General features: G+C 37.0%; 1 protein-coding gene across 1 annotated transcript in view; it reads left to right on the top strand.

The window, feature by feature from the left end:
- Window positions 1-22,983, top strand: part of ndufb9 (NADH:ubiquinone oxidoreductase subunit B9) — a 37,257-nt gene extending 14,274 nt beyond the window's left edge. Inside the window, exons 2-4 of the mRNA XM_026284833.1 lie at window positions 2,967-3,159; window positions 8,369-8,482; window positions 22,747-22,983. Coding sequence (XP_026140618.1) covers window positions 2,967-3,159; window positions 8,369-8,482; window positions 22,747-22,878 — 439 coding nt within the window. The 3' untranslated portion in view covers window positions 22,879-22,983. The remainder of the gene's footprint in view (window positions 1-2,966; window positions 3,160-8,368; window positions 8,483-22,746) is intronic.
- The last annotated feature ends 212 nt before the right edge of the window (window positions 22,984-23,195 follow it).

Below are 23,195 nucleotides of genomic sequence, written 5' to 3'. Positions count from 1 at the left end.
AAATCTGAAGGTATATCATTATAGAACAAGGTCTTGGCTGTTCAGCAATGTCCTGTTGCAACCTCCCCATTTTGTATTTTTTTCATAAAATAGGTGTTTTTCCAGTTATTACTTTGTTTCTGTTGACACCGTCAGACACAATATAAATCTAATATTTGTATTTATTTATTTGGTCTAATATGTATTTAGAGTTTTTAAATAATTATATTGCATACTTAGTACACATATATGCTGTTAAATGTTGAATATTCACTTTTGTAAAAAAAATTTATACTGTTTCACGTGCACTCCTTTAAAAGATCTAACATCATGTAAAATTTACTTTAAGCCTAAATATAAAAAGTAATCAAACTAATTCACAACCTGTTAAGACCATCAAAGAATCTCTTCACCTTAATTAAAAGGAGTCAAAGCCTAAAAGCGCATCTAAATAGTTAACAAGCGGTTACTTGCATTGGTTCTGGATTTGATGAGTAAAGTGTCCCGTTGCATGTATAATGCGTAGATTCTTGTTGAATCCTGTTAGGAGTAAAACCTTAGTCATTTCATCTATGGGTTGACTGCTTAAAAGTGAATCAACAAAGTTTCTGAAAACTGCCAAAAGATTGTACTCCCCCAGAAGGGGAGTTGTGAGGTTTCCATGGTGATGGGTGTCTCCAGGGAACCACAAGTTAAAGGTGCTGTAGGGAAAATATTTTTTACATATTTATTAAACCTGTCATTATGTCCTGACAGTAGAATATGAGACCGATAATCTGTGAAAAAATCAAGCTCCTCTGGCTCCTCCCAGTGGTCCTATTGCCATTTGCAGAAACTCCATCGCTCCCGGTAAAAAATAACCAATCAGAGCTGCGGTCCGTAACTTTGTTCGTGTTCAAAATGTAGAAAAATGTATATAATAAGCGAGTACACCATGAATCCATTTTCCAAACCGTGTTTTTGGCTTGTCCTGAATCACTAGGGTGCACCTATAATAAGTGTTTATATTCGGACTATTTTAGATTGCTTCGGGGGTACCACGGCCGAGTAACCCAGTACCTTTGTGATTCTTCATAGACATAAACAGGGAGAAGTAGTTCCGGCTCCGATGTTCTTCTTCAAGACGCAAGCAGTTCTGTTTATTAACCGCTAGAGCGTCAAAAGTTCCCTACCGCAGCTTTAAGACAAGCTCACTTTTTGGGTGTGGAAGAGGTTTTATCTGGTTTCCCGGTAACAACCCTTTTGGTTGGATTGACCAATAACAAGGCATATAGTTTCAGCGGGAAAGTGTTTCTTTATCCCAGCAACACCTCATTTGCATATTTTATAAAAGGCGTGATTAACTGGTTATCTGGTAACACAAACTGTGGCACAAATAGTATGATGCATTATAGGATCAGTGTACATAATTGTTTGGGGAACAAAAAGCAGATCATTTTGATACCAAGGACAACGTATATGTCGAAGATCTTAAAGCAGAGATTCACTTATATACCTGAATAAAAGCGTTGAGAGTCAAATTGAAATGAAGAATTTAAATTAGGCTACTACAATAGTGAAACATACAAAAGATACATGCAAATACTAGATACATTTGTAACTGATTAGGCTTTGATCTCTTTGAATAGACATGAGCACTGCGTGTGTCAAAGTCGAAACGTGGTGCAGGTGTTTTTATATCACTGTATTTGTGAAGGAAACCGTCTGTCTTCAAAAAATTAAGGATTTCATATTTATTTAATCTTGCCTGAAATGCCTGAGCAGCGTTTGTGAGTACTGGCTCAGCGTTTATTTGATTACAGCCATTACCGGATAAACCTCTCTCTCACAAGCTCTACAAGCACCTCCTGCTGGCAGAGAATGAATTTGCATATATGCCGACACAAATAGAGTGCAAGGCATTTTTTAATTAGCGTGTTTTTGTGTTTTGCTTTGGTACCAAAACTGGCACAGAGAACCGTGGTTTTTCTGTGGTTTAAATATTTTTATTATTAGAAATATTAACAGATAGTCACTTGTAATTACACTTTTTTAAATACAAACATATACAACTTACATTTTAACAAATAAACATCCACCCCCCATCCCACCCAAAAAAAAAAAAAAAAAGAAAAAAAAAAAAAACAGACCCTTAAGTGCTATCCAGTGGTAAAAGTAGGTACTGAAGGCATAATAAACATATTAATCACAAGTATTTAAAAAGGCAATAAAAGGGGACCACATTTTTTCAAATAACACAATCTTGTCTATTAGGGTGTACCTGATTCTTTCCAAATGTAGTGTACTCGTCAACTCTGTCAGCCACAATTTAAGAGTTGGAACCTCTTTTTTCTTCCAAAATAAAAGAATAAGTTTTTTGGCTGAGATCAACCCCTATGAAACAAACTGTTGTTGTACCCGTGTAAGTCTCAAAAATTCTTCGGAAATTCCAAATATAATTTATATAGGATCTGGTTCAATAGAAATGTGCATTGTATCTGAAAAAACTTGGAATATTTTGTTCCAGAAATTCTGTAATTTTGGACACAAGACAAAGCTATGAGACAGGCTGGCATCTAAAAATTGACATTTGTCACACAGTGGAGACACTTCTGGAAATATTTTATGGAGTTTACACTTGGAGAACCGTGGTTTTTCACTGGTATATAAATATCGATATTCCGTTTTTGAGAATTTATACAGTATCGGCAAACAAAATATTGCGATAATCACGTGTATTGCTATTTTACCTACACCCATACTTTTTACCCAAATTATGAAAACCTGGGGTACCTAAGGCATTTTGGAAGCAATAGTACTAAATAATGCAAGAGGGAGAGTGGAATCTAATATTTTTTTCATTGCAATACTATATTTTGTTTATAAAAAACAGTTTCATTGATGAAACCATGATAGTAATAAGCCATCCATCATTTTATTTGTGGTTACATTGGTTTTTGTCTTATTCCTAACCATACCATTCACAAAAAGTTATTCTGCTCTTTCAGGGATAAATATCGTTTCTATGCATGTTTGCTGCGAGCACGCTTTGATGAGAACAAACATGAGAAGGACATGATAAAGGCCACCATGATGCTGAAGGCAGGTGAGGAGGAATTCTGGGCCAATCAGCACCCGCAGCCTTACTTGTTCCCAGACTCTCCTGGAGGAACATCCTATGAAAGATATGAGTGCTACAAAGTAAGTGACAAAGTAAAATTCTCTTGCAGGTTTGCTGGTGTTTTTTTTTTAAGCTTAAATACAATTTAATACAGAAGAGCGTATGCCATCTCCACCATCTTGCAAAAATGACGCTATGCTGATTTGTAGAGACACAGAGGAGAGGAATTGTTGAAGAAATTCAAACAAAGTTTTATTTTTTTGTTTTCTTCGTGTAAAAAAAAAAAGTATTCTCGTCATTTCATAATGTTAGGGGTTGAACCACTGAAAAAAGAAAAAAAAGACAATCACAGAGGACTATCGTTGATATGAAAAAAAAAAAAAAAAAATAATAATAATAAATTCATATCACTGTTATTGTGGCAATAAGAATTCACGATGTCGATATATCGTGATATCTATAGAAACTTTGGGGTGGGGAGGATATCAGTCAAATTATTTTTTACTTTGTTTATTGAGTTTTTCTTTTTCACCCAACAAGCATAATATTGATACTAATAAACGCAGGGCACAAGACTCTGGCTTTCTCTGTCTTCTTTGAAGCTCTTATGAAATAACAAGAGAGAAAATACTGTCAAGTTCAACAGTATGATGAATAAATATTAATGGTAACACTTTACAATAAGATGTCATTTGTTACCATTAATGTATTAACGAACATGAATGAACAATGAACAATACATTTATTACACAATTTACTAATCTTTGTTAATGTTAATGAAAATCGAGTTATTCAATGTTCATAGTACATTAATGTTTACAAACACAACTTGTGATTTTAACAAAGCATTAGTAAATGCTGAAATTAACATGAACTATGATTAATAAATGCTGTGGAAATATTATTCATTATTATTTATATATGTTAACTAATGTAATTAACTAATGTTAATTAATGAACTTTATTGAAGAATGACTACAGATGAGGCATTAAGTGACCAACTTAAAGGGGGGGGGGGGGTGAAATGCTCGTTTTCACTCAATCTCCTGTTAATCTTGAGTACCTATAGAGTAGTACTGCATCCTTCATAACTCCAAAAAGTCCCGGAAAAACACGACCGGCTGGAGGCGTGACGTGTGGGCGGAGTAAGCTTTTGCGTTGAGAGCATGTGGAAGCTGTGACATTACCGTAAGGGCAAAACCATCATCCAAAACAAACCATGGCTTACAGTCAGATTCAGCCGTTTATTTATGATCCAGAATCAGATCCCGAGGCTGAAACTGAACGAGAGCAGCAGCAGCAACCACTCGCTCCGAGCGGGGCTCGAACCCGGGTCTCCGGCATGGGAGGGGACGCACTAACAAGGAGGCAGAGATATTTTAAGCAGTTTTACTCACCGCCTGCGGCTCCAACACACGATCGTGACCCTTTTTTCGTTGGGATTGCATCATCCTTAATAAAATAAACGATATGCAAATCCGTCGTCAAACTAGGCCTTGTTTGTAAAACAAGCATCTTCGAAATGCAAAACAAAAACACTTGTACAACTCCGTTGATGCTCTGTAAAATAAACTCCATCCACTGGTCCCTTAATGCTGTTTTTTTTTGGTAATCTGTGCAGGGTTGTCTTACCCTGGCAACCAAAAACACACTTCTTTTGTGACTTTTCGCGACGCTCTCGCTCTGATCAGTGTATCGCTCTGATCAGTGAAATGTCTGTGCTCAGCCTCGCTATACAGGAGCACGCGCTCTTCCGGCAGAAGGGTTCTTAGGACCCATATAAGGAAATTCCGCTCCATCTAACGTCACACAGAGCCATACTCGAAGAAAACGTTCCGAAACTTGTGACAAACCGGAAGGAGTATTTTGGGAACAAAAATACTCCTTCAAACGAACAACTTAATTTTTGAAACTTTGTCCATGTTTAGCATTGGAATCCAACTCTTTAACAGTGTAAAATACTCAGTATGCATGAAATAGCATTTCACCCCCCCCTTAACTTTTTACAGAGTTTAATGTAGCAGCAATGTGGTCGCTCAGTTTTTCAAGATCCGTTTTAATCGTGTAAATGTTCATAGATTTGAACAAAGAAAGAAATAGTGTTACTACGCACAGGCCTTATTGATTGCAAAAATAAGACGAGTAAAAAAACGCGGGTACTTATTAAAATAATCACCCTTTAATTAAGTATATGAACACAGAAAACCGCTGTTAACCCCTTACTAGTAATCCCCCTTTTTTGGCATGGAGACAGAAATGACATACCCAAAATAAAAAGGTTTCTGTTCATGATTCTTTCTGACTAGATACATAGTCAACATTTGTTCACAAAGCTGACACTTTAAAGTTTACTGTTCAGGAATCAGAATCACTCAGACTGTTATGATAATAGAGATGTATAAGCTCAAACATAAAAACAAAAATAAAAATATTAAAAACATATTTTTTAAATGTATTTTAAAAATTGTTGATGAAGGATATGAGTTTGAAAAAACAGTGTAGCTAAGGCCACAAGTCTTCCAAAACTTAATAAAAAATTTCATAATCGAATCTGTAAAACTGTGAATTTTATGAAATATTTTCTAAGGCCATGTCATGTGTGTTTTTAGAGAAGGCTAATCAGATTGATTTATGGCCCTTGTCATCTCTGTAAGATCTCACATGTAAACTCTCCTGTGTATTTTGTATGTGTGTTAAACTGTGAAAACTGCCCGATTCATTATTCTATTGTTCTCACCAAACGAGTCTTTCACACCTCCGCCGGGTATGACACATTATCCGCATTATTCTTTTATCATTATTCTTTTGTTTTTATTCCACCTTTATTAGCCTTTATTGTGGTTTTTCAGGCTTTACAAAGACACAAAGCAGCAATCTCACTTCAATCTCTGTTTGCATTTAGCCCTTATTTATCAAAAGTCTTCCTATAAAAATACAACAAAACATTTTCTTACGACCTTACGTGAATTGAGACAAAAATGCATTATGAAGAAGAAATGCACCTGCTATTAGTAGCACTGGAGCTAACGTTAGCATCAAGCTACATCAGACAATTTATGAAATTATTAGTACACTTTTACTCAAAACTCACTTTAAACCCCGATCGAGTGTTTATAATAACTTCCTTTAGCGATCAGGGGTGGTATTTGGTCGTTTACTGTTGTAAAAATATGTTATTTGTAGCCTTTTTCATCGCTGCACAAGTTAGCATTTCCAATGTACATTTTCGATTTTTTTTTTATAAAAACGCCCCAGATCTCAAGAAAATCTCATACCAAGCTTTACTATCGTAATCGCGGGTTTATTATTCGGATATTTCATGTATACAGAGGTGTTTCAGTGTTGTTGTGAGCAGATATGAACCAGGAACTGTTCACGAACCATGTGACACGATCTGACGCGGTCCGGTTTTGGGACTGTCAGATTGACAAGCCGAAGGTCCAATCAGAAAATTATCTTGTTTACTCACTCACAGAAAACAATATTTTGATTTAAATTTTCTAAGACACTTTTTGTTGGTAAAAGTCATATGCGAGTTGGCGTCAACTATCATGAATATCATTGCTATTTACACCTGAGAAGAGAAAGGCCTGCATAATGAACTGCATAATGAGCTTTTAAGTCAGCTGTGTGTCACTGAGAGGGAGGTGTTACAAGAAAGAATGTGAGAACAAAATAAATTCAATAATTTTATGTTTGTAGTTTATTTAGAATATATTTAATTATCCCACAACATAATTTAATATTCACTTGGGGGAGCAGTTAAACAGTTTATTAGGAACAATCAAAGCTGACTTTCAAACTAATTTTTTTTGCATCATTACTCCAGTCACACAATCCTTCAGAAATCCTTTTAACAATCTTATTTTCTACAAAAAAAAAAACATTTATTTTTATTATTATTATTGTTATTTATTAATATTGAAAAGAGCTGAGAATATTTTTCAGGTTTTTTAGGGGGAATAAATTGAAAGAACAGCATTGCTTTTACATTTGTTAGTAATCTTTATTTGTTAAATTTATATTATTTACATCAAGCTTTTTAATGGTATAGTATTGTATATTGTTATTGAAACCATTTCACTTGATTATACATTTAGTCAGGAATTATAGTTTGGAAAAAGTCTTTGGAAAAATGTTTACAGGTTATGTGAAAACTAGTACAAGTATATAAATAAATAAAAAGAGACTTATGTTTATGATCTCTGCTGAATAAAGTGCTTCATTCTTTTTTTCTGAGGAAATCCATTTCTCAAATCCTCAACCACATCACATCTTTTTGGGGTGAATTATGTCTTATTTCTCTCATCGTGAAGCAAACAGTAAAATAAAAGAACTTGAACAGTCTCGCTGCTTTTTCTTCTGTATGGGTGTATTCAAGCCTGCACGCTTCAGTTTGAATCTGAATAGCGCGGGGGCATGGTCGCATTAGATATAATGAAGGGAGACGTGAAAAACGGACATCGCGTTGTTTTCATATGGATTACCTTATCACAGAATATTTGTTTTCGGCGGCACTTGTTTAGTTTAAAAGTAGACATGTGAAGCTTTCTTTAGATAACTCTCTCATGTCTCTTCGCTGAGTATTCACGGAGTTCAGTGTCTATAACTTTTAATATTTTTGAGCATTATCAAATCTAATTGATAAAAAGTAAAACCCTAAGGGTCTTCTTTCCAAAGACACAAAAATTATGTTTGTAACACACTGAAGTAGGAAACTGTTACAATTATAAATTTGGTAGAGCACTTTCAGCTGTGAGTCCCATAATGGGGGGTGCTGGCTAACAGGTTAAATGCATATTTCTCACCGTTCACCTTTTTACTATAGCCACGAGGGCCCGTTCATCGCTGCTTGCAGCTTTAATTTCATTTGGATTACTTTATCACAGAATATTTGTCTCTTATATATAAAAAATATATATATATATATATATATATATATATATATATATATATATATATATATATATATATATATATATATATATATATATATATATATATATTTATTTATTATTGTTATTGTTTTTGCTTTGAAAAAAGTACACATATTTGTTGTATATGCTGTCAATTATAATTCATAGTCTGTTAAAAAAATAAAGAATCAATTGCAATCTGCGAATCTCATTTTTTCTGGCCATTTTAACATTATTTGGACCAAATTTGTTGACAATTAATTGGGTGGAGCTAATGAATCTCATCAGAAGAATAATAAAAAGACCAGAGGCTACATGACTTGTGAATGTCATTTTCAGTTATTAATTACCTGTTCACTTTCTGCAATTCTAGGTTCCTGAATGGTGTCTAGATCAATGGCATCCCTCAGAGAAAGCTATGTATCCTGATTACTTTGCTAAGAGAGAACTGTGGAAAAAGCTGCGGGTTCAGAGCTGGGATAAAGAGGTATGATCATGTCTTTCTGTGGCCTTTTGCACAAACCAGATGCTTTGCTTTCAGGGTTCCTGAACGAGACCTTCCTCACACTCATGGGATTTTAAATGACATTGCCTAATTTTTCAACTGAAATTAGTCTGTATGTCCTTTAACTCACCATGAAATCAGTGTGCACTTCTGTTGCACTTAATGCCATTGATGCAACTTTTTGTTTGGAAGAAAAGCACTCTTGCTAATAGATTTATCGGTAACACTTTAAAAGAAGGTTCCATTAGTTAATGTTAGTTAACTACTTTTGTTAATATGAACTAAGCAAGAACAATCCTTCTACAGCATTTATAAGTCTTAGTTCATGTTAATTTCAACATTTACTAATGCATTATTTAAATCAAAAGTTGTGCTTGTTAACATTAGTTAATGCACTGTGAATTACCATGAACTAACAATGAATAACTGTATTTTCATTAACTAACATTAACGAAGATGAATAAATACAGTAATGTATTTTTCATTGTTTGTTCATGTTAATTAATACATTAACTAACATTAACTAATGGAACCTTATTCTAAAGTGTTAACGATTTATCATTTATGCAATGCAGTGATTCTTCACTCAGTTGTGCTGCTCATATCAGAAGATTATTATGAAGAGTGTTATGGTTGAGGAAGGAATTTGTAGCTTTATTCTCAAACTAAAATTCTTGTTCATCCATAAGATGAGAACTAGACCATTTATCAACCTAAATGTACTTAAATGATTTGGAATAAAGAATACTGTCCAAATATTAAAGCTCAAATCTGTGACTCATAGTCACACATTGAAAAAAAGAGTGGTTTTATATATATTTACATATATACTGGTAAGGCAGTACTATGGACATAATTTAAAGATTTTTAAATAATATCAGCATGATATACAGATAGGTGTACTATGAACATACTATACAGATGGATTATGTAATAAGTGTATGTACACTGTAAGCTGAAACTATGAGCATGTACACGAATGAATATGTAAGCGATGAATTAAGCTGTACAAAACACTAGTGCAATGGACATTAAAAAAAATGGCACAGAAAAATATTTCAGTGTCCAAATGGATCCTTCAGTATTCTTGATGTACGGACGGTAGTGCAAGTAATAATAACTGCAACGGTTTTCATTTTTATTTTATATATATTTTTTATTTAGACCCTTACTTGTCACCCCCCATTTTTGCCATGGAGACACAAATGATATACCCAAAATAAAAAGGTTTCTGCTAATGAGTCTTTCTGGCTAGATACATAATCAACATACTCACCTTTATTATTTGGATTATTAGGAACACCTGTTCAATTTCTCATTAATGCAATTATCTAATCAACCAATCACATGGCTGTTGCTTCAATGCATTTAGGGGTGTGGTACTGGTCAAGGCAATCTCCTGAACTCCAAACTGAATGTCAGAACGGGAAAGAAAGGTGATTTATGCAATTTTGGGCATGGTTGTTGGTGCCAGACGGGCCAGTGAGTATTTCACAATTACTGGGACAAGTATTTCACAGTTATAAGGATTTTCACGTACAACCATTTCTAGGGTTTACAAAGATTGGTGTGAAAAGGGAAAGATATCCAGTATGTGGCAGTTCTGTGGGCGAAAATGCCTTGTTGATGCAAAAGATCAGAGGAGAATTGGCCAACTGATTCAAGCTGATAGAAAAGCAACTTTGACTGAAATAACCACTCGTTACAATCGAGGTATGCAGCAAAGCATTTGTGAAGCCACACCACGCACATCCTTAAGGCGGATGGACTACAACAGCAGAAGACCCCACCGGGTACCACTCATCTCCACTACAAATAGGAAAAAGAGACTTCAATTTGCACGAGCTCACCAAAATTGGACAGTTGAAGACTGAATGTTGTATCTCCTCATCCACCACCAGTATGCAGCATCCACCTGGATGATGCGACAGTAGCCATAGTGGGCCAGAACGCCCACCCCACACCAGCTTACTGGTGGAGAGGAGACAGAGTGATGAAGCCAATCAGCAGATATGGGGATTGTTAGGAGGTCATGATGGTCAGAGGCCAATGGGCGAATTTAGCCAGGATGCTGAGGTCACACCTCTACTCTTTTCGAAAGACATCCTGGGATTTTTACTGACCACTGAGAGTCAGGACTAGTGTTGTCAAAAGACCCGGTACTTTGGTACCAAGTCGGTACTAAAAAAATAAAAATGTGATGGTACCAAGTTTCTTTAAGTACCGGTGGTACCGAGGACCCATTCAACCCGGTTCTTGACGCATACAGCGCTATGATTTCCGCGAAGCAGAAAACATGGACGGAATCTCAAAATCCAGTTATGAAAATGAAACTTACATCTTAATATGGACAGTCACGGAATTTGTCAAAGTTAGCATAAATTAATCAAATCAAATATCCATATGGACCAGTATCTGTAAATGTTAAGCCGCAAAAGTTGGTTGAAATATGAATCCTGCATGTTCTGCGCGTCTCTGTGAATGAATGAATGGCAGAGACATGTGGGTTTGTTTACTACATAGACTGAAGCGCATGACGATTGCAGTAATTTCAGCATAAATACATAAACAACATCAACAGAACTGTTCTGAGTCCCTTTACAAGCATTTTACCGTTTCATTTGAGTAATACCAGTGTCAAAATAAAAGTAACCCGTATTTTTTATAGAAAATCCCCTTTATTTATCAAAAAATGTTTACATTTAATTAAGACAAATTTATATATATTTAAAAAAAAACTTTAAACATAATTGTAAATGAATATAAATAATGGCATTGGTTTTATTTTTAGTGATAAAAAGTGTTTTTTCTTTTTTTTAATTAGAATATTTGTATGTTTTGCTTTGGTACCGAAATTGGTACCGAGAACTGTGGATTTTCACTGGTATCGGTACCGAATACTGAAATTTTGGTACCGTGGCAACACTAGTCATGACCTCGGTTTAATGTCTCATCCAAATGATGGTGCTTGTTGACAGTATAGTGTCCCCATCACTACACTGGGATGCTAGGACCCACACAGACCACAGGGTGAGCACCACCTGCTGGCCTCACTAGCACCTCTTCCACCACCAACCTAGTTTTCTCAGGAGGTCTCCCATCCAGGTACTGACTAGGCTCAGCCCTGCTTAGCTTCAGTGGGAAACCGGTCTTGGGCTCCAGGGTGATATGGCTTCTTGGCACACTTTAGGCCCCATAGTGCCAATTGGGCATCGTTTAAATGCCACAACCTACCTGAACATTGTTTCTGACCATGTCCATCCCTTTATGGCCACCATGGATTCATCCTCTGATGGCTACTTCCAGCAGTATAATGCACCATGTCACAAAGCTCGAATCATATCAATTTGGTTTCTTGAACATGACAATGAGTTCAATGTACTAAAATGGCCCCCACAGTCACCAGATCTCAACCCAATAGAGCAGGGATAGGCAACTTCGGTCCTGAAGGGCCACTGTCCTGCAGAGTTTAGCTCCAACCCTAATTAAACACACCTGAACAAGGCAATCAGTGCTTTCTGGATTACTAGATAGATACAGACAGGTGAGTTTTTATGAGGGCTGAAGCTAAACTCTGCAGGATAGTGGCCCTCCAGGACTGGAGTTGCTTATCCCTGCAATAGAGCATCTTTGGGATGTGGTGGAATGGAAGCTTTGTGCCCTGGATGAGCATCCCACAATTCTCCATCAACTGCAAGATGCTATCCGATCAATGTGGGCCAACATTTCTAAAGAATGCTTTCAGCACCTTTGAATCAATGCCACGTAGAATTAAGGCAGTTCTGAAGGCAAAAGGGGGTCAAACACAGTATTAGTATGGTGTTCCTAATAATCCTTTAGGTGAGTGTATGTTCACAAAGCTGACACTTCAAAATTTACTGTTCAAGAATCAGAATTACGCAGACCATTATGATAATAGAGAGATATATAAGCTCAAACATGAAAACAAAAAAAAGATATTAATAACATGACATAAAATCCTCATTATTTTTTCATTTTTCTTTTGTTTTTATTCTGCCATTATTAGCAAATGTTCTGCTATTTTAAGGTTTGCCAAGCCACATCGCTTCAATCCCAGTATACATTTACTCCACTATTATCAAAAGCCGTACCCTAAAAAATACAACAAAAAATGTTCTTACCTTATGTGAATTACTTTACTGTTGTAAAAATATGCTATTTATAGCCTCTTACATCGCTGCAAAAATTAGCATTTCAGATGTACATTTTCAATATTGTTATACAAATACCCCAAATCTCTAGAAAATTACATACCAACTATTTACTATCGTAATCGTGTGTTTATTATTTGGATATTTCGTGGGTACAGAGGTTCCTCTGTGTTGTTGTGGTCAGATATAAACATGGAAGTGCACAGGAAATGCATCACAGGCTGGGACGGGGCGGGATATGATGCACAGTTATGATGCACAAGACATGGATGAATCAGGTCTCTGTTAGCAGCAGTGTTCACACGGAAGAGTACACGCACAGAGATGGCACTTGGAGCAGATGATTATTATCGCTAAAAACAAGAATAAAAAATTCCCTGAATTCTCTCAAGTAGAAAAAAAGGTCAAAAGCAATCCAAAACAAATAATGTGCCGGTTATGTTGTTTTCCCTTGCTCTGTAACTGAATGCAAATGTCATATTAGGCCTAATTATTTATTAATAACATTAACAGCGAAGCGTGCATCTTACCATGGTGAGTGGAAGCTTAGTATAATAAAATCAACAAAATAAGTCTTCATGTTAAGAAAGAATAGTACACAAACATTTCCAAAAATGTAAAAGGTTATTTTAAAATAAAGCGTTCATTAATTATTTTATGACAAACATTTTTACTTTCTTAAAGTGCACTCATTTATTGAGCCTATAAAAATATTAAGAATCACTAACTATTATTGTTTTTATCATCATTATGTGTTATTATACAGGTTATGCATAAGAAACTTTAATCCAAAATGACCTACAAAAGAGGAACAAATTACTCCAGACTCAGTCACAAAGCCAGGTTTATTTTACAATAATAATCAAGTGCTAAGATTAACACAAATTAAAAAATATTTTGATGCACATCTTTCTTATTAAATCGTTGTATTCAACCTCGTACTACACGTGATAGAGAATCGCTTAAGACACTTTGCTGTAGGCATATTCCACATAATAGTATTCAATAAAACTGTATGTTAACACATAGGCTACACAGGGGCTTGCTGCATGAATCCATGGGTAACGTTACAGTTTACAAATCCGAGGGAATCTCCTGTCCAGAGAAATGCAAGATCTGACCACGGAGTGAGGGTTTGGCGACAGGCCGGTGTAACGTGAGCAGAAGAGCAAGAGGCCCCGTGACGGGTGACCCAGAGAGAGGTAGCTGCTTTCTGGGGGATGGTGAAGGCACCTCTTCCTCCCCTGGAGGAGGGCCAGGCGGAGAATCTGGAAATCTTGACGGGAGAGCAGTTGCTATTCTTCCTGGCGAAGGACGCGATAGAGCCTGTCCCTCCAGCCGATATGAAGACGGGGTTTTACAGCCCGTACTTCATTGTACCCAAGAAAGGCGGTGACTGATCTTGGATCTGCGAGTTTTGAATCAGGCCCTCCATCGGCTACCGTTCAAAATGTTGACACAGAAATGCATTCTCGGGTGCGTCCGTCCCCAAGATTGGTTTGCAGCGATCGACCTGAAGGATGTATACTTTCACGTGACCATCCTTCCACGCCACAGACCTTTTCTGCAGTTTGCGTTTCGAAGGACTAGCATATCAGTACAACCAGAGAACCAGCGTGCACCACCCACGAAAAACCAATCATCCATCCGCAAGGGTTTGGGACACGGTGGGGGATTCCACTCGAGTCTTACCCTCTCGGCAGCACGGGAAAGCATAGCTGCCACTTCAGGATCCGACTCAGGCTTTTGCCACCGTCCCAGAGGGCGGCAATGCAGCCGAATCGTCATCCGACAGTTCTCCCTCCGATGCTGAGATCGACATCCGGTCGGGGGGAGTCCCACTGGATACTGCTGATACGCTCCTTGAAGAGGGCCCAGCGCGTTCCGTGGGTTGCTCCACTGGAGGTGCAAGAGGAGTGGTGGTCCCCAGAGGGTTGGTTCCCTGTGGGGTTTGCCACCACTGTAACCCTCAAACCACCCGCGCTGCACACAAAGCTTCCGAGAACATGCTGAACTCATAGTTCACAGCAGACACTGTTGAGCAGAGCGATACTAACGCTTGGCTCCAAAGCGAAAAGCTGGTATGCATTGCACCTGCTGCCTTCTTATACTCACGCAGTGATCAGTGGCAGCTTGATACAATAATTGCATGCCAATTTGCATTGGCTCGTTTAGTTTACACTCGAAGTAGATTTGTCTATCGAAGCGATATCCCATATTCTACGTGGCGTGGAGAGTGACCGACTGAAAGGGAACCGCAGATTGCCTGAGATGCACTCTAAAGTCTTTTTTTTTTTTTTTTTTTTTTTAACGACATCAACATGAAACTAGTATATTGTATATAGCATATGTTAGAAAGCCATGGAAATATTGAAAATGGTTCTGTCAGAAGTGCATGAGCCTTCTGTTATGGGAATGAGTAGACATTCAAAAGGCCCTTTTTACCGACGCACGAACCGCCGCAGCAGCGGTATAAAGTGCATTTGACAACTTAAGTGATTTTAAAGGAGGACTTCTTTTAAAGTTGGGCAATAGCAATTGGCCCCAAAAAAAAAAAAATCTGGATTTAGGATTTACATTTTTTTTTTTTTTATCAAAATTCAAATGAGTAGGAAATTTTACAAAACAAGTTTTAACATAGTGCTTTATCATTCATTTAGCAGTCAAATTTATAACTGCAACAAGATGATAAAAATAAAACCGTAATGTTATTACCTTAATGCTGGAAAGACCTTTATTTTTATTTATTTATTTATTTATTTATTTATTTATTTAATACTAGCCCATCATGCATCTAACCATCCACTCGGCATTAAGAGCTGTTAAGATTAAAACTGGCAGCTCAGCAGTGAGTAAGTGTCATGGACAGAGGACCTGTTAATATATTTGCTAGTCTATATTTCCATCTCGTTATGCCGGATTTAGTTTTTGTTTGGTTTCTTTTTTCATATAGAACTTATTTGTAAATAGAGCAGACACTTTCTGTGTGTCTACACCAAACACGAGAGTTGTTATCCGAGCCCCACAGCGAAAAGTGTCTAAACTTGATGACATCACACTATAGTGTCAAATCATCTGAATACAGTGTCAGAACATTTCATCATAAACAGAACGAACATCAGTTCACTGATGGGGATCGTGTCCAGTGTATCCATCACTGTGTTCTGTTGTCTTTTGTTGGATCACCCCAACCTATGTGTCCAGTGTAGACCTGGCGTGTGTTTTTTATTGTTTTATTTAGCCCTGCTTGTTTTAATGTTTTTTATTAAATATCTGTATTGATTGCATGGTCATATTATCTAATTATTTACTGCCATGCGACCTACAAAAGTAAAGCTTGGCGAGTCGATCAAAGAGCATTGCTGCAGGTTGATTTTTGGCGGATGTGCTGTGCTTGTGCAGCCAAGGTCGTCTTCATTTCGTCAGTTGAAACATCTCTCTCACTCGCAGCAGAGTCTGTGAGCAGCAACAACTTCCCCTCCGCGCGCACTGATACCAGAAACTCTCTCCGCCTTCACGCCATGGATAAAGTATTTCAGTGTTTGAAATGTTATGTTCATAACGTAGCATATAAAATAATGAGAAAAAAAAAATAACAGGAGAGTTTCAAAGTGGTTTAAGCTATTTTTGGTAAACTTTTTTTCCCTATATCACATGCCAAACTAGTAATGTTGTAAGCATTAAATGTTTAATTGTTGCTTTCTGCTGTGAACATTTTGTTTGTGATGGAAAATAACAGTAAATTTTTGTCAGTTATTTTATCTAAAAAGATTGATTAACTTCAAGATTTCAAAATCAGATATCATGCTGATAATGTAGTAGTACTGTAAGATTACATTCGTTTGAATGCATTATTGCAAAAGCGATTGAGTGTGAATGTTTAAATCATGCTTTAACCCGAAAATAATCAGTAAAAGAAACAGACAAACTCTTAACATCCCGCTCGACTCTCATTGTAACCCTCTGATCAAGCTATAGCTAAATATGTTTAACATTAATTCTTGCTGAATATGCAGTTATATTATGGGCTGTTGGCATGAATTGTACTCGTGATGGAGTGCTCTTGGAGCGAGTGAAAACCACAACGCTCATATTCAAGTGTTTGTGAAAAAATTATTAATGTGCATTAATGACAGAGAGGCGCCGTCTCATCACTTTAATTTTTTTCCTGATAATGAATTTATAATTTTTTTAACCTGTTAAATGTCACCCCGTCCCGTATACGGGACGCCTACGTTGACTATACTATATTACAATCAAATCTCATCTAATCTTGACAAACTATATATCGTTGGAAAGGTCTAAGACTCCCAAATATATATTTTACCAATATTTTTTGTTACAAATTATGTAGGAAAAGTAATAGATGAATTTATGACGAGCGCACCCTCAGAAATCTACATTACAAAAGGAGCTTTGACCTTTGTTTAAAAAAAAGACTTCCTCGTTGCCTTTTTCTCTATCACATTTTAGAAATCATCAGAAGTTATATATCACTTGAAAACATAAAATCTCAAAATTCATCCTTCAAAACCCATTTTAAAATCAGACATTGCATTACCATGTAAATGGTACATCAAAATCATGTTACAAAATGTTTTCAGTCATGAATTATACAAATTTATGTTTGTATCATGACCATTCATGTCTATCTTCAAAAACGTGAGTGACAGTTATCAGGTTAATTAACATAATATCGTGGTGTATCACATACATTAAAACATCTACAGAAAGCTTGAAATGTTTTTTAAACGAAAATGAATTGTGCAATTTGTGAATGTTGCATTTCTCTCGTTGGAGAGAGCCAGGACTGTGAATTTCATCTTGCAGCCGACAAGAAAACATTTGTTTTTTTAATAAATAATTATAATGTCTCATTTTTCACAATCATTTGGCTACTCCTGCTTGTGCTTTGTTGCAAACTTAATGCATGTGCTTGAGCGTGGAATATATTAAGATTTGATTATGTGAATTTAATATAAACCTCTAAATAGTTGAACATAACAAATGATCGACTAGAACTAGAACAGTCCTTTATAAACCAGTTCAGCAAGTGAAAGCCTCATAAGACACTGTCCATATGAAAAAGCAAGAGATTCAAACCTTTATCTCGACCCCCACAATCCATACATAACTACCCCCAAAAAAACCAACCCCCTCCAGCTGAACTGAATTCGGTCTGTGTTTTGAAAAAATGAAGGTAACAGTATTACACATAATATTTTTAAGTAATTTGCTCATTACATTTTTTTTTACAGTGTATTAGGAGTATTCTCCAGGTTGACGATTGCCTGAAGTCCATATTATACAATCATTATTCTGTAATATTCATTGACACCAAAACATGCTATCACTCCTCAGATTTCTACAAAGAAATTGTAGCAGTAACTGCATCTGGCACACACAGCACGTTTTTCCCTACTCAAGGAATCAGTATTACAGAGTTGTGTTACCAAGACATTCCCTTTCCCATAGCTGATGCTAATTTTCCTTCAAATACACACCCTTAGTGTGTAGATTTATGCCACTGGATATGATGTAAATTTCATACAAAAATTAATCTCACTGAAACTTTAATCCAAAATGACTTACAAAAGAGGAACAAATTACTCCAGACTCAGTCACAAAGCCAGGTTTATTTTACAATAATAATCAAGTGCTAAGATTAACACAAATTAAAAAATATTTTGATGCACATCTTTCTTATTAAATCGTTGTATTCAACCTCGTACTACACGTGATAGAGAATCGCTTAAGACACTTTGCTGTAGGCATATTCCACATAATAGTATTCAATAAAACTGTATGTTAACACATAGGCTACACAGGGGCTTGCTGCATGAATCCATGGGTAACGTTACAGTTTACAAATCCGAGGGAATCTCCTGTCCAGAGAAATGCAAGATCTGACCACGGAGTGAGGGTTTGGCGACAGGCCGGTGTAACGTGAGCAGAAGAGCAAGAGGCCCCGTGACGGGTGACCCAGAGAGAGGTAGCTGCTTTCTGGGGGATGGTGAAGGCACCTCTTCCTCCCCTGGAGGAGGGCCAGGCGGAGAATCTGGAAATCTTGACGGGAGAGCAGTTGCTATTCTTCCTGGCGAAGGACGCGATAGAGCCTGTCCCTCCAGCCGATATGAAGACGGGGTTTTACAGCCCGTACTTCATTGTACCCAAGAAAGGCGGTGACTGATCTTGGATCTGCGAGTTTTGAATCAGGCCCTCCATCGGCTACCGTTCAAAATGTTGACACAGAAATGCATTCTCGGGTGCGTCCGTCCCCAAGATTGGTTTGCAGCGATCGACCTGAAGGATGTATACTTTCACGTGACCATCCTTCCACGCCACAGACCTTTTCTGCAGTTTGCGTTTCGAAGGACTAGCATATCAGTACAACCAGAGAACCAGCGTGCACCACCCACGAAAAACCAATCATCCATCCGCAAGGGTTTGGGACACGGTGGGGGATTCCACTCGAGTCTTACCCTCTCGGCGGCACGGGAAAGCATAGCTGCCACTTCAGGATCCGACTCAGGCTTTTGCCACCGTCCCAGAGGGCGGCAATGCAGCCGAATCGTCATCCGACAGTTCTCCCTCCGATGCTGAGATCGACATCCGGTCGGGGGGAGTCCCACTGGATACTGCTGATACGCTCCTTGAAGAGGGCCCAGCGCGTTCCGTGGGTTGCTCCACTGGAGGTGCAAGAGGAGTGGTGGTCCCCAGAGGGTTGGTTCCCTGTGGGGTTTGCCACCACTGTAACCCTCAAACCACCCGCGCTGCACACAAAGCTTCCGAGAACATGCTGAACTCATAGTTCACAGCAGACACTGTTGAGCAGAGCGATACTAACGCTTGGCTCCAAAGCGAAAAGCTGGTATGCATTGCACCTGCTGCCTTCTTATACTCACGCAGTGATCAGTGGCAGCTTGATACAATAATTGCATGCCAATTTGCATTGGCTCGTTTAGTTTACACTCGAAGTAGATTTGTCTATCGAAGCGATATCCCATATTCTACGTGGCGTGGAGAGTGACCGACTGAAAGGGAACCGCAGATTGCCTGAGATGCACTCTAAAGTCTTTTTTTTTTTTTTTTTTTTTTAACGACATCAACATGAAACTAGTATATTGTATATAGCATATGTTAGAAAGCCATGGAAATATTGAAAATGGTTCTGTCAGAAGTGCATGAGCCTTCTGTTATGGGAATGAGTAGACATTCAAAAGGCCCTTTTTACCGACGCACGAACCGCCGCAGCAGCGGTATAAAGTGCATTTGACAACTTAAGTGATTTTAAAGGAGGACTTCTTTTAAAGTTGGGCAATAGCAATTGGCCCCAAAAAAAAAAAAATCTGGATTTAGGATTTACATTTTTTTTTTTTTATCAAAATTCAAATGAGTAGGAAATTTTACAAAACAAGTTTTAACATAGTGCTTTATCATTCATTTAGCAGTCAAATTTATAACTGCAACAAGATGATAAAAATAAAACCGTAATGTTATTACCTTAATGCTGGAAAGACCTTTATTTTTATTTATTTATTTATTTATTTATTTATTTATTTATTTATTTATTTATTTATTTAATACTAGCCCATCATGCATCTAACCATCCACTCGGCATTAAGAGCTGTTAAGATTAAAACTGGCAGCTCAGCAGTGAGTAAGTGTCATGGACAGAGGACCTGTTAATATATTTGCTAGTCTATATTTCCATCTCGTTATGCCGGATTTAGTTTTTGTTTGGTTTCTTTTTTCATATAGAACTTATTTGTAAATAGAGCAGACACTTTCTGTGTGTCTACACCAAACACGAGAGTTGTTATCCGAGCCCCACAGCGAAAAGTGTCTAAACTTGATGACATCACACTATAGTGTCAAATCATCTGAATACAGTGTCAGAACATTTCATCATAAACAGAACGAACATCAGTTCACTGATGGGGATCGTGTCCAGTGTATCCATCACTGTGTTCTGTTGTCTTTTGTTGGATCACCCCAACCTATGTGTCCAGTGTAGACCTGGCGTGTGTTTTTTATTGTTTTATTTAGCCCTGCTTGTTTTAATGTTTTTTATTAAATATCTGTATTGATTGCATGGTCATATTATCTAATTATTTACTGCCATGCGACCTACAAAAGTAAAGCTTGGCGAGTCGATCAAAGAGCATTGCTGCAGGTTGATTTTTGGCGGATGTGCTGTGCTTGTGCAGCCAAGGTCGTCTTCATTTCGTCAGTTGAAACATCTCTCTCACTCGCAGCAGAGTCTGTGAGCAGCAACAACTTCCCCTCCGCGCGCACTGATACCAGAAACTCTCTCCGCCTTCACGCCATGGATAAAGTATTTCAGTGTTTGAAATGTTATGTTCATAACGTAGCATATAAAATAATGAGAAAAAAAAAATAACAGGAGAGTTTCAAAGTGGTTTAAGCTATTTTTGGTAAACTTTTTTTCCCTATATCACATGCCAAACTAGTAATGTTGTAAGCATTAAATGTTTAATTGTTGCTTTCTGCTGTGAACATTTTGTTTGTGATGGAAAATAACAGTAAATTTTTGTCAGTTATTTTATCTAAAAAGATTGATTAACTTCAAGATTTCAAAATCAGATATCATGCTGATAATGTAGTAGTACTGTAAGATTACATTCGTTTGAATGCATTATTGCAAAAGCGATTGAGTGTGAATGTTTAAATCATGCTTTAACCCGAAAATAATCAGTAAAAGAAACAGACAAACTCTTAACATCCCGCTCGACTCTCATTGTAACCCTCTGATCAAGCTATAGCTAAATATGTTTAACATTAATTCTTGCTGAATATGCAGTTATATTATGGGCTGTTGGCATGAATTGTACTCGTGATGGAGTGCTCTTGGAGCGAGTGAAAACCACAACGCTCATATTCAAGTGTTTGTGCAAAAATTATTAATGTGCATTAATGACAGAGAGGCGCCGTCTCATCACTTTAATTTTTTTCCTGATAATGAATTTATAATTTTTTTAATTAACATAATATCGTGGTGTATCACATACATTAAAACATCTACAGAAAGCTTGAAATGTTTTTTAAACGAAAATGAATTGTGCAATTTGTGAATGTTGCATTTCTCTCGTTGGAGAGAGCCAGGACTGTGAATTTCATCTTGCAGCCGACAAGAAAACATTTGTTTTTTTAATAAATAATTATAATGTCTCATTTTTCACAATCATTTGGCTACTCCTGCTTGTGCTTTGTTGCAAACTTAATGCATGTGCTTGAGCGTGGAATATATTAAGATTTGATTATGTGAATTTAATATAAACCTCTAAATAGTTGAACATAACAAATGATCGACTAGAACTAGAACAGTCCTTTATAAACCAGTTCAGCAAGTGAAAGCCTCATAAGACACTGTCCATATGAAAAAGCAAGAGATTCAAACCTTTATCTCGACCCCCACAATCCATACATAACTACCCCCAAAAAAACCAACCCCCTCCAGCTGAACTGAATTCGGTCTGTGTTTTGAAAAAATGAAGGTAACAGTATTACACATAATATTTAAGTACATAAGTAATTTGCTCATTACATTTTTTTTACAGTGTATTAGGAGTATTCTCCAGGTTGACGATTGCCTGAAGTCCATATTATACAATCATTATTCTGTAATATTCATTGACACCAAAACATGCTATCACTCCTCAGATTTCTACAAAGAAATTGTAGCAGTAACTGCATCTGGCACACACAGCACGTTTTTCCCTACTCAAGGAATCAGTATTACAGAGTTGTGTTACCAAGACATTCCCTTTCCCATAGCTGATGCTAATTTTCCTTCAAATACACACCCTTAGTGTGTAGATTTATGCCACTGGATATGATGTAAATTTCATACAAAAATTAATCTCACTGAACATACTTTTATACATTAATTGATTCTCATAGAAAGTTTTTGGTATTACATTTTAAGAACTGCTAATTGACAACAGCTTTCTCAGAAACAAAATATTAAGTCAGATTTCAGCCAGTAAATTGGCACTGGTTAATCAGTATATCTTAACAATATACTATAAACATTTCTTTTTTTTTTTTAAGGTCCAGCAGCTGCAAAATGAAACCCCTGCTGATGGCCCTAAATCTGAGGCCCTGCCCCCAGCCCGTAAGGAAGGAGAACTCCCACCCCTGTGGTGGCAGTTTGTCACTCGTTCCAGAGAGCGTCCCATGTAAGGATGTGTTCCGAAGATCATTTAGCATAGGTGTTTAAACCGGCCCTGTGTTTGTCAAACAACACTATGCCCTAAATCTTAATTAAAGTATAATGCAAATAACCTCCCTTGTATTCATTTGCTGTTTTTTTTTTTTAATCTCTTATTTAGTTCTAACATGAATGGTGTTTGATGATAGGTCCTTAATGCAATCTGCTAGCAATCAAATTGTTTCATACATGGCACAAGCTGATGGGCCTCTACTTTTTCTGCAGCCAACAAGCTTGCTTGCTCAACATTGTAGTAGTCAGTGGTTAACTGTTCCTGTAGCAAGCTATT

The sequence above is a fragment of the Carassius auratus genome, chromosome 16 (genome assembly GCF_003368295.1).
Source record: "Carassius auratus strain Wakin chromosome 16, ASM336829v1, whole genome shotgun sequence".
NCBI classification, from domain to species: domain Eukaryota; kingdom Metazoa; phylum Chordata; class Actinopteri; order Cypriniformes; family Cyprinidae; genus Carassius; species Carassius auratus.
This window is presented reverse-complemented; position numbering and strand designations above follow the sequence as displayed.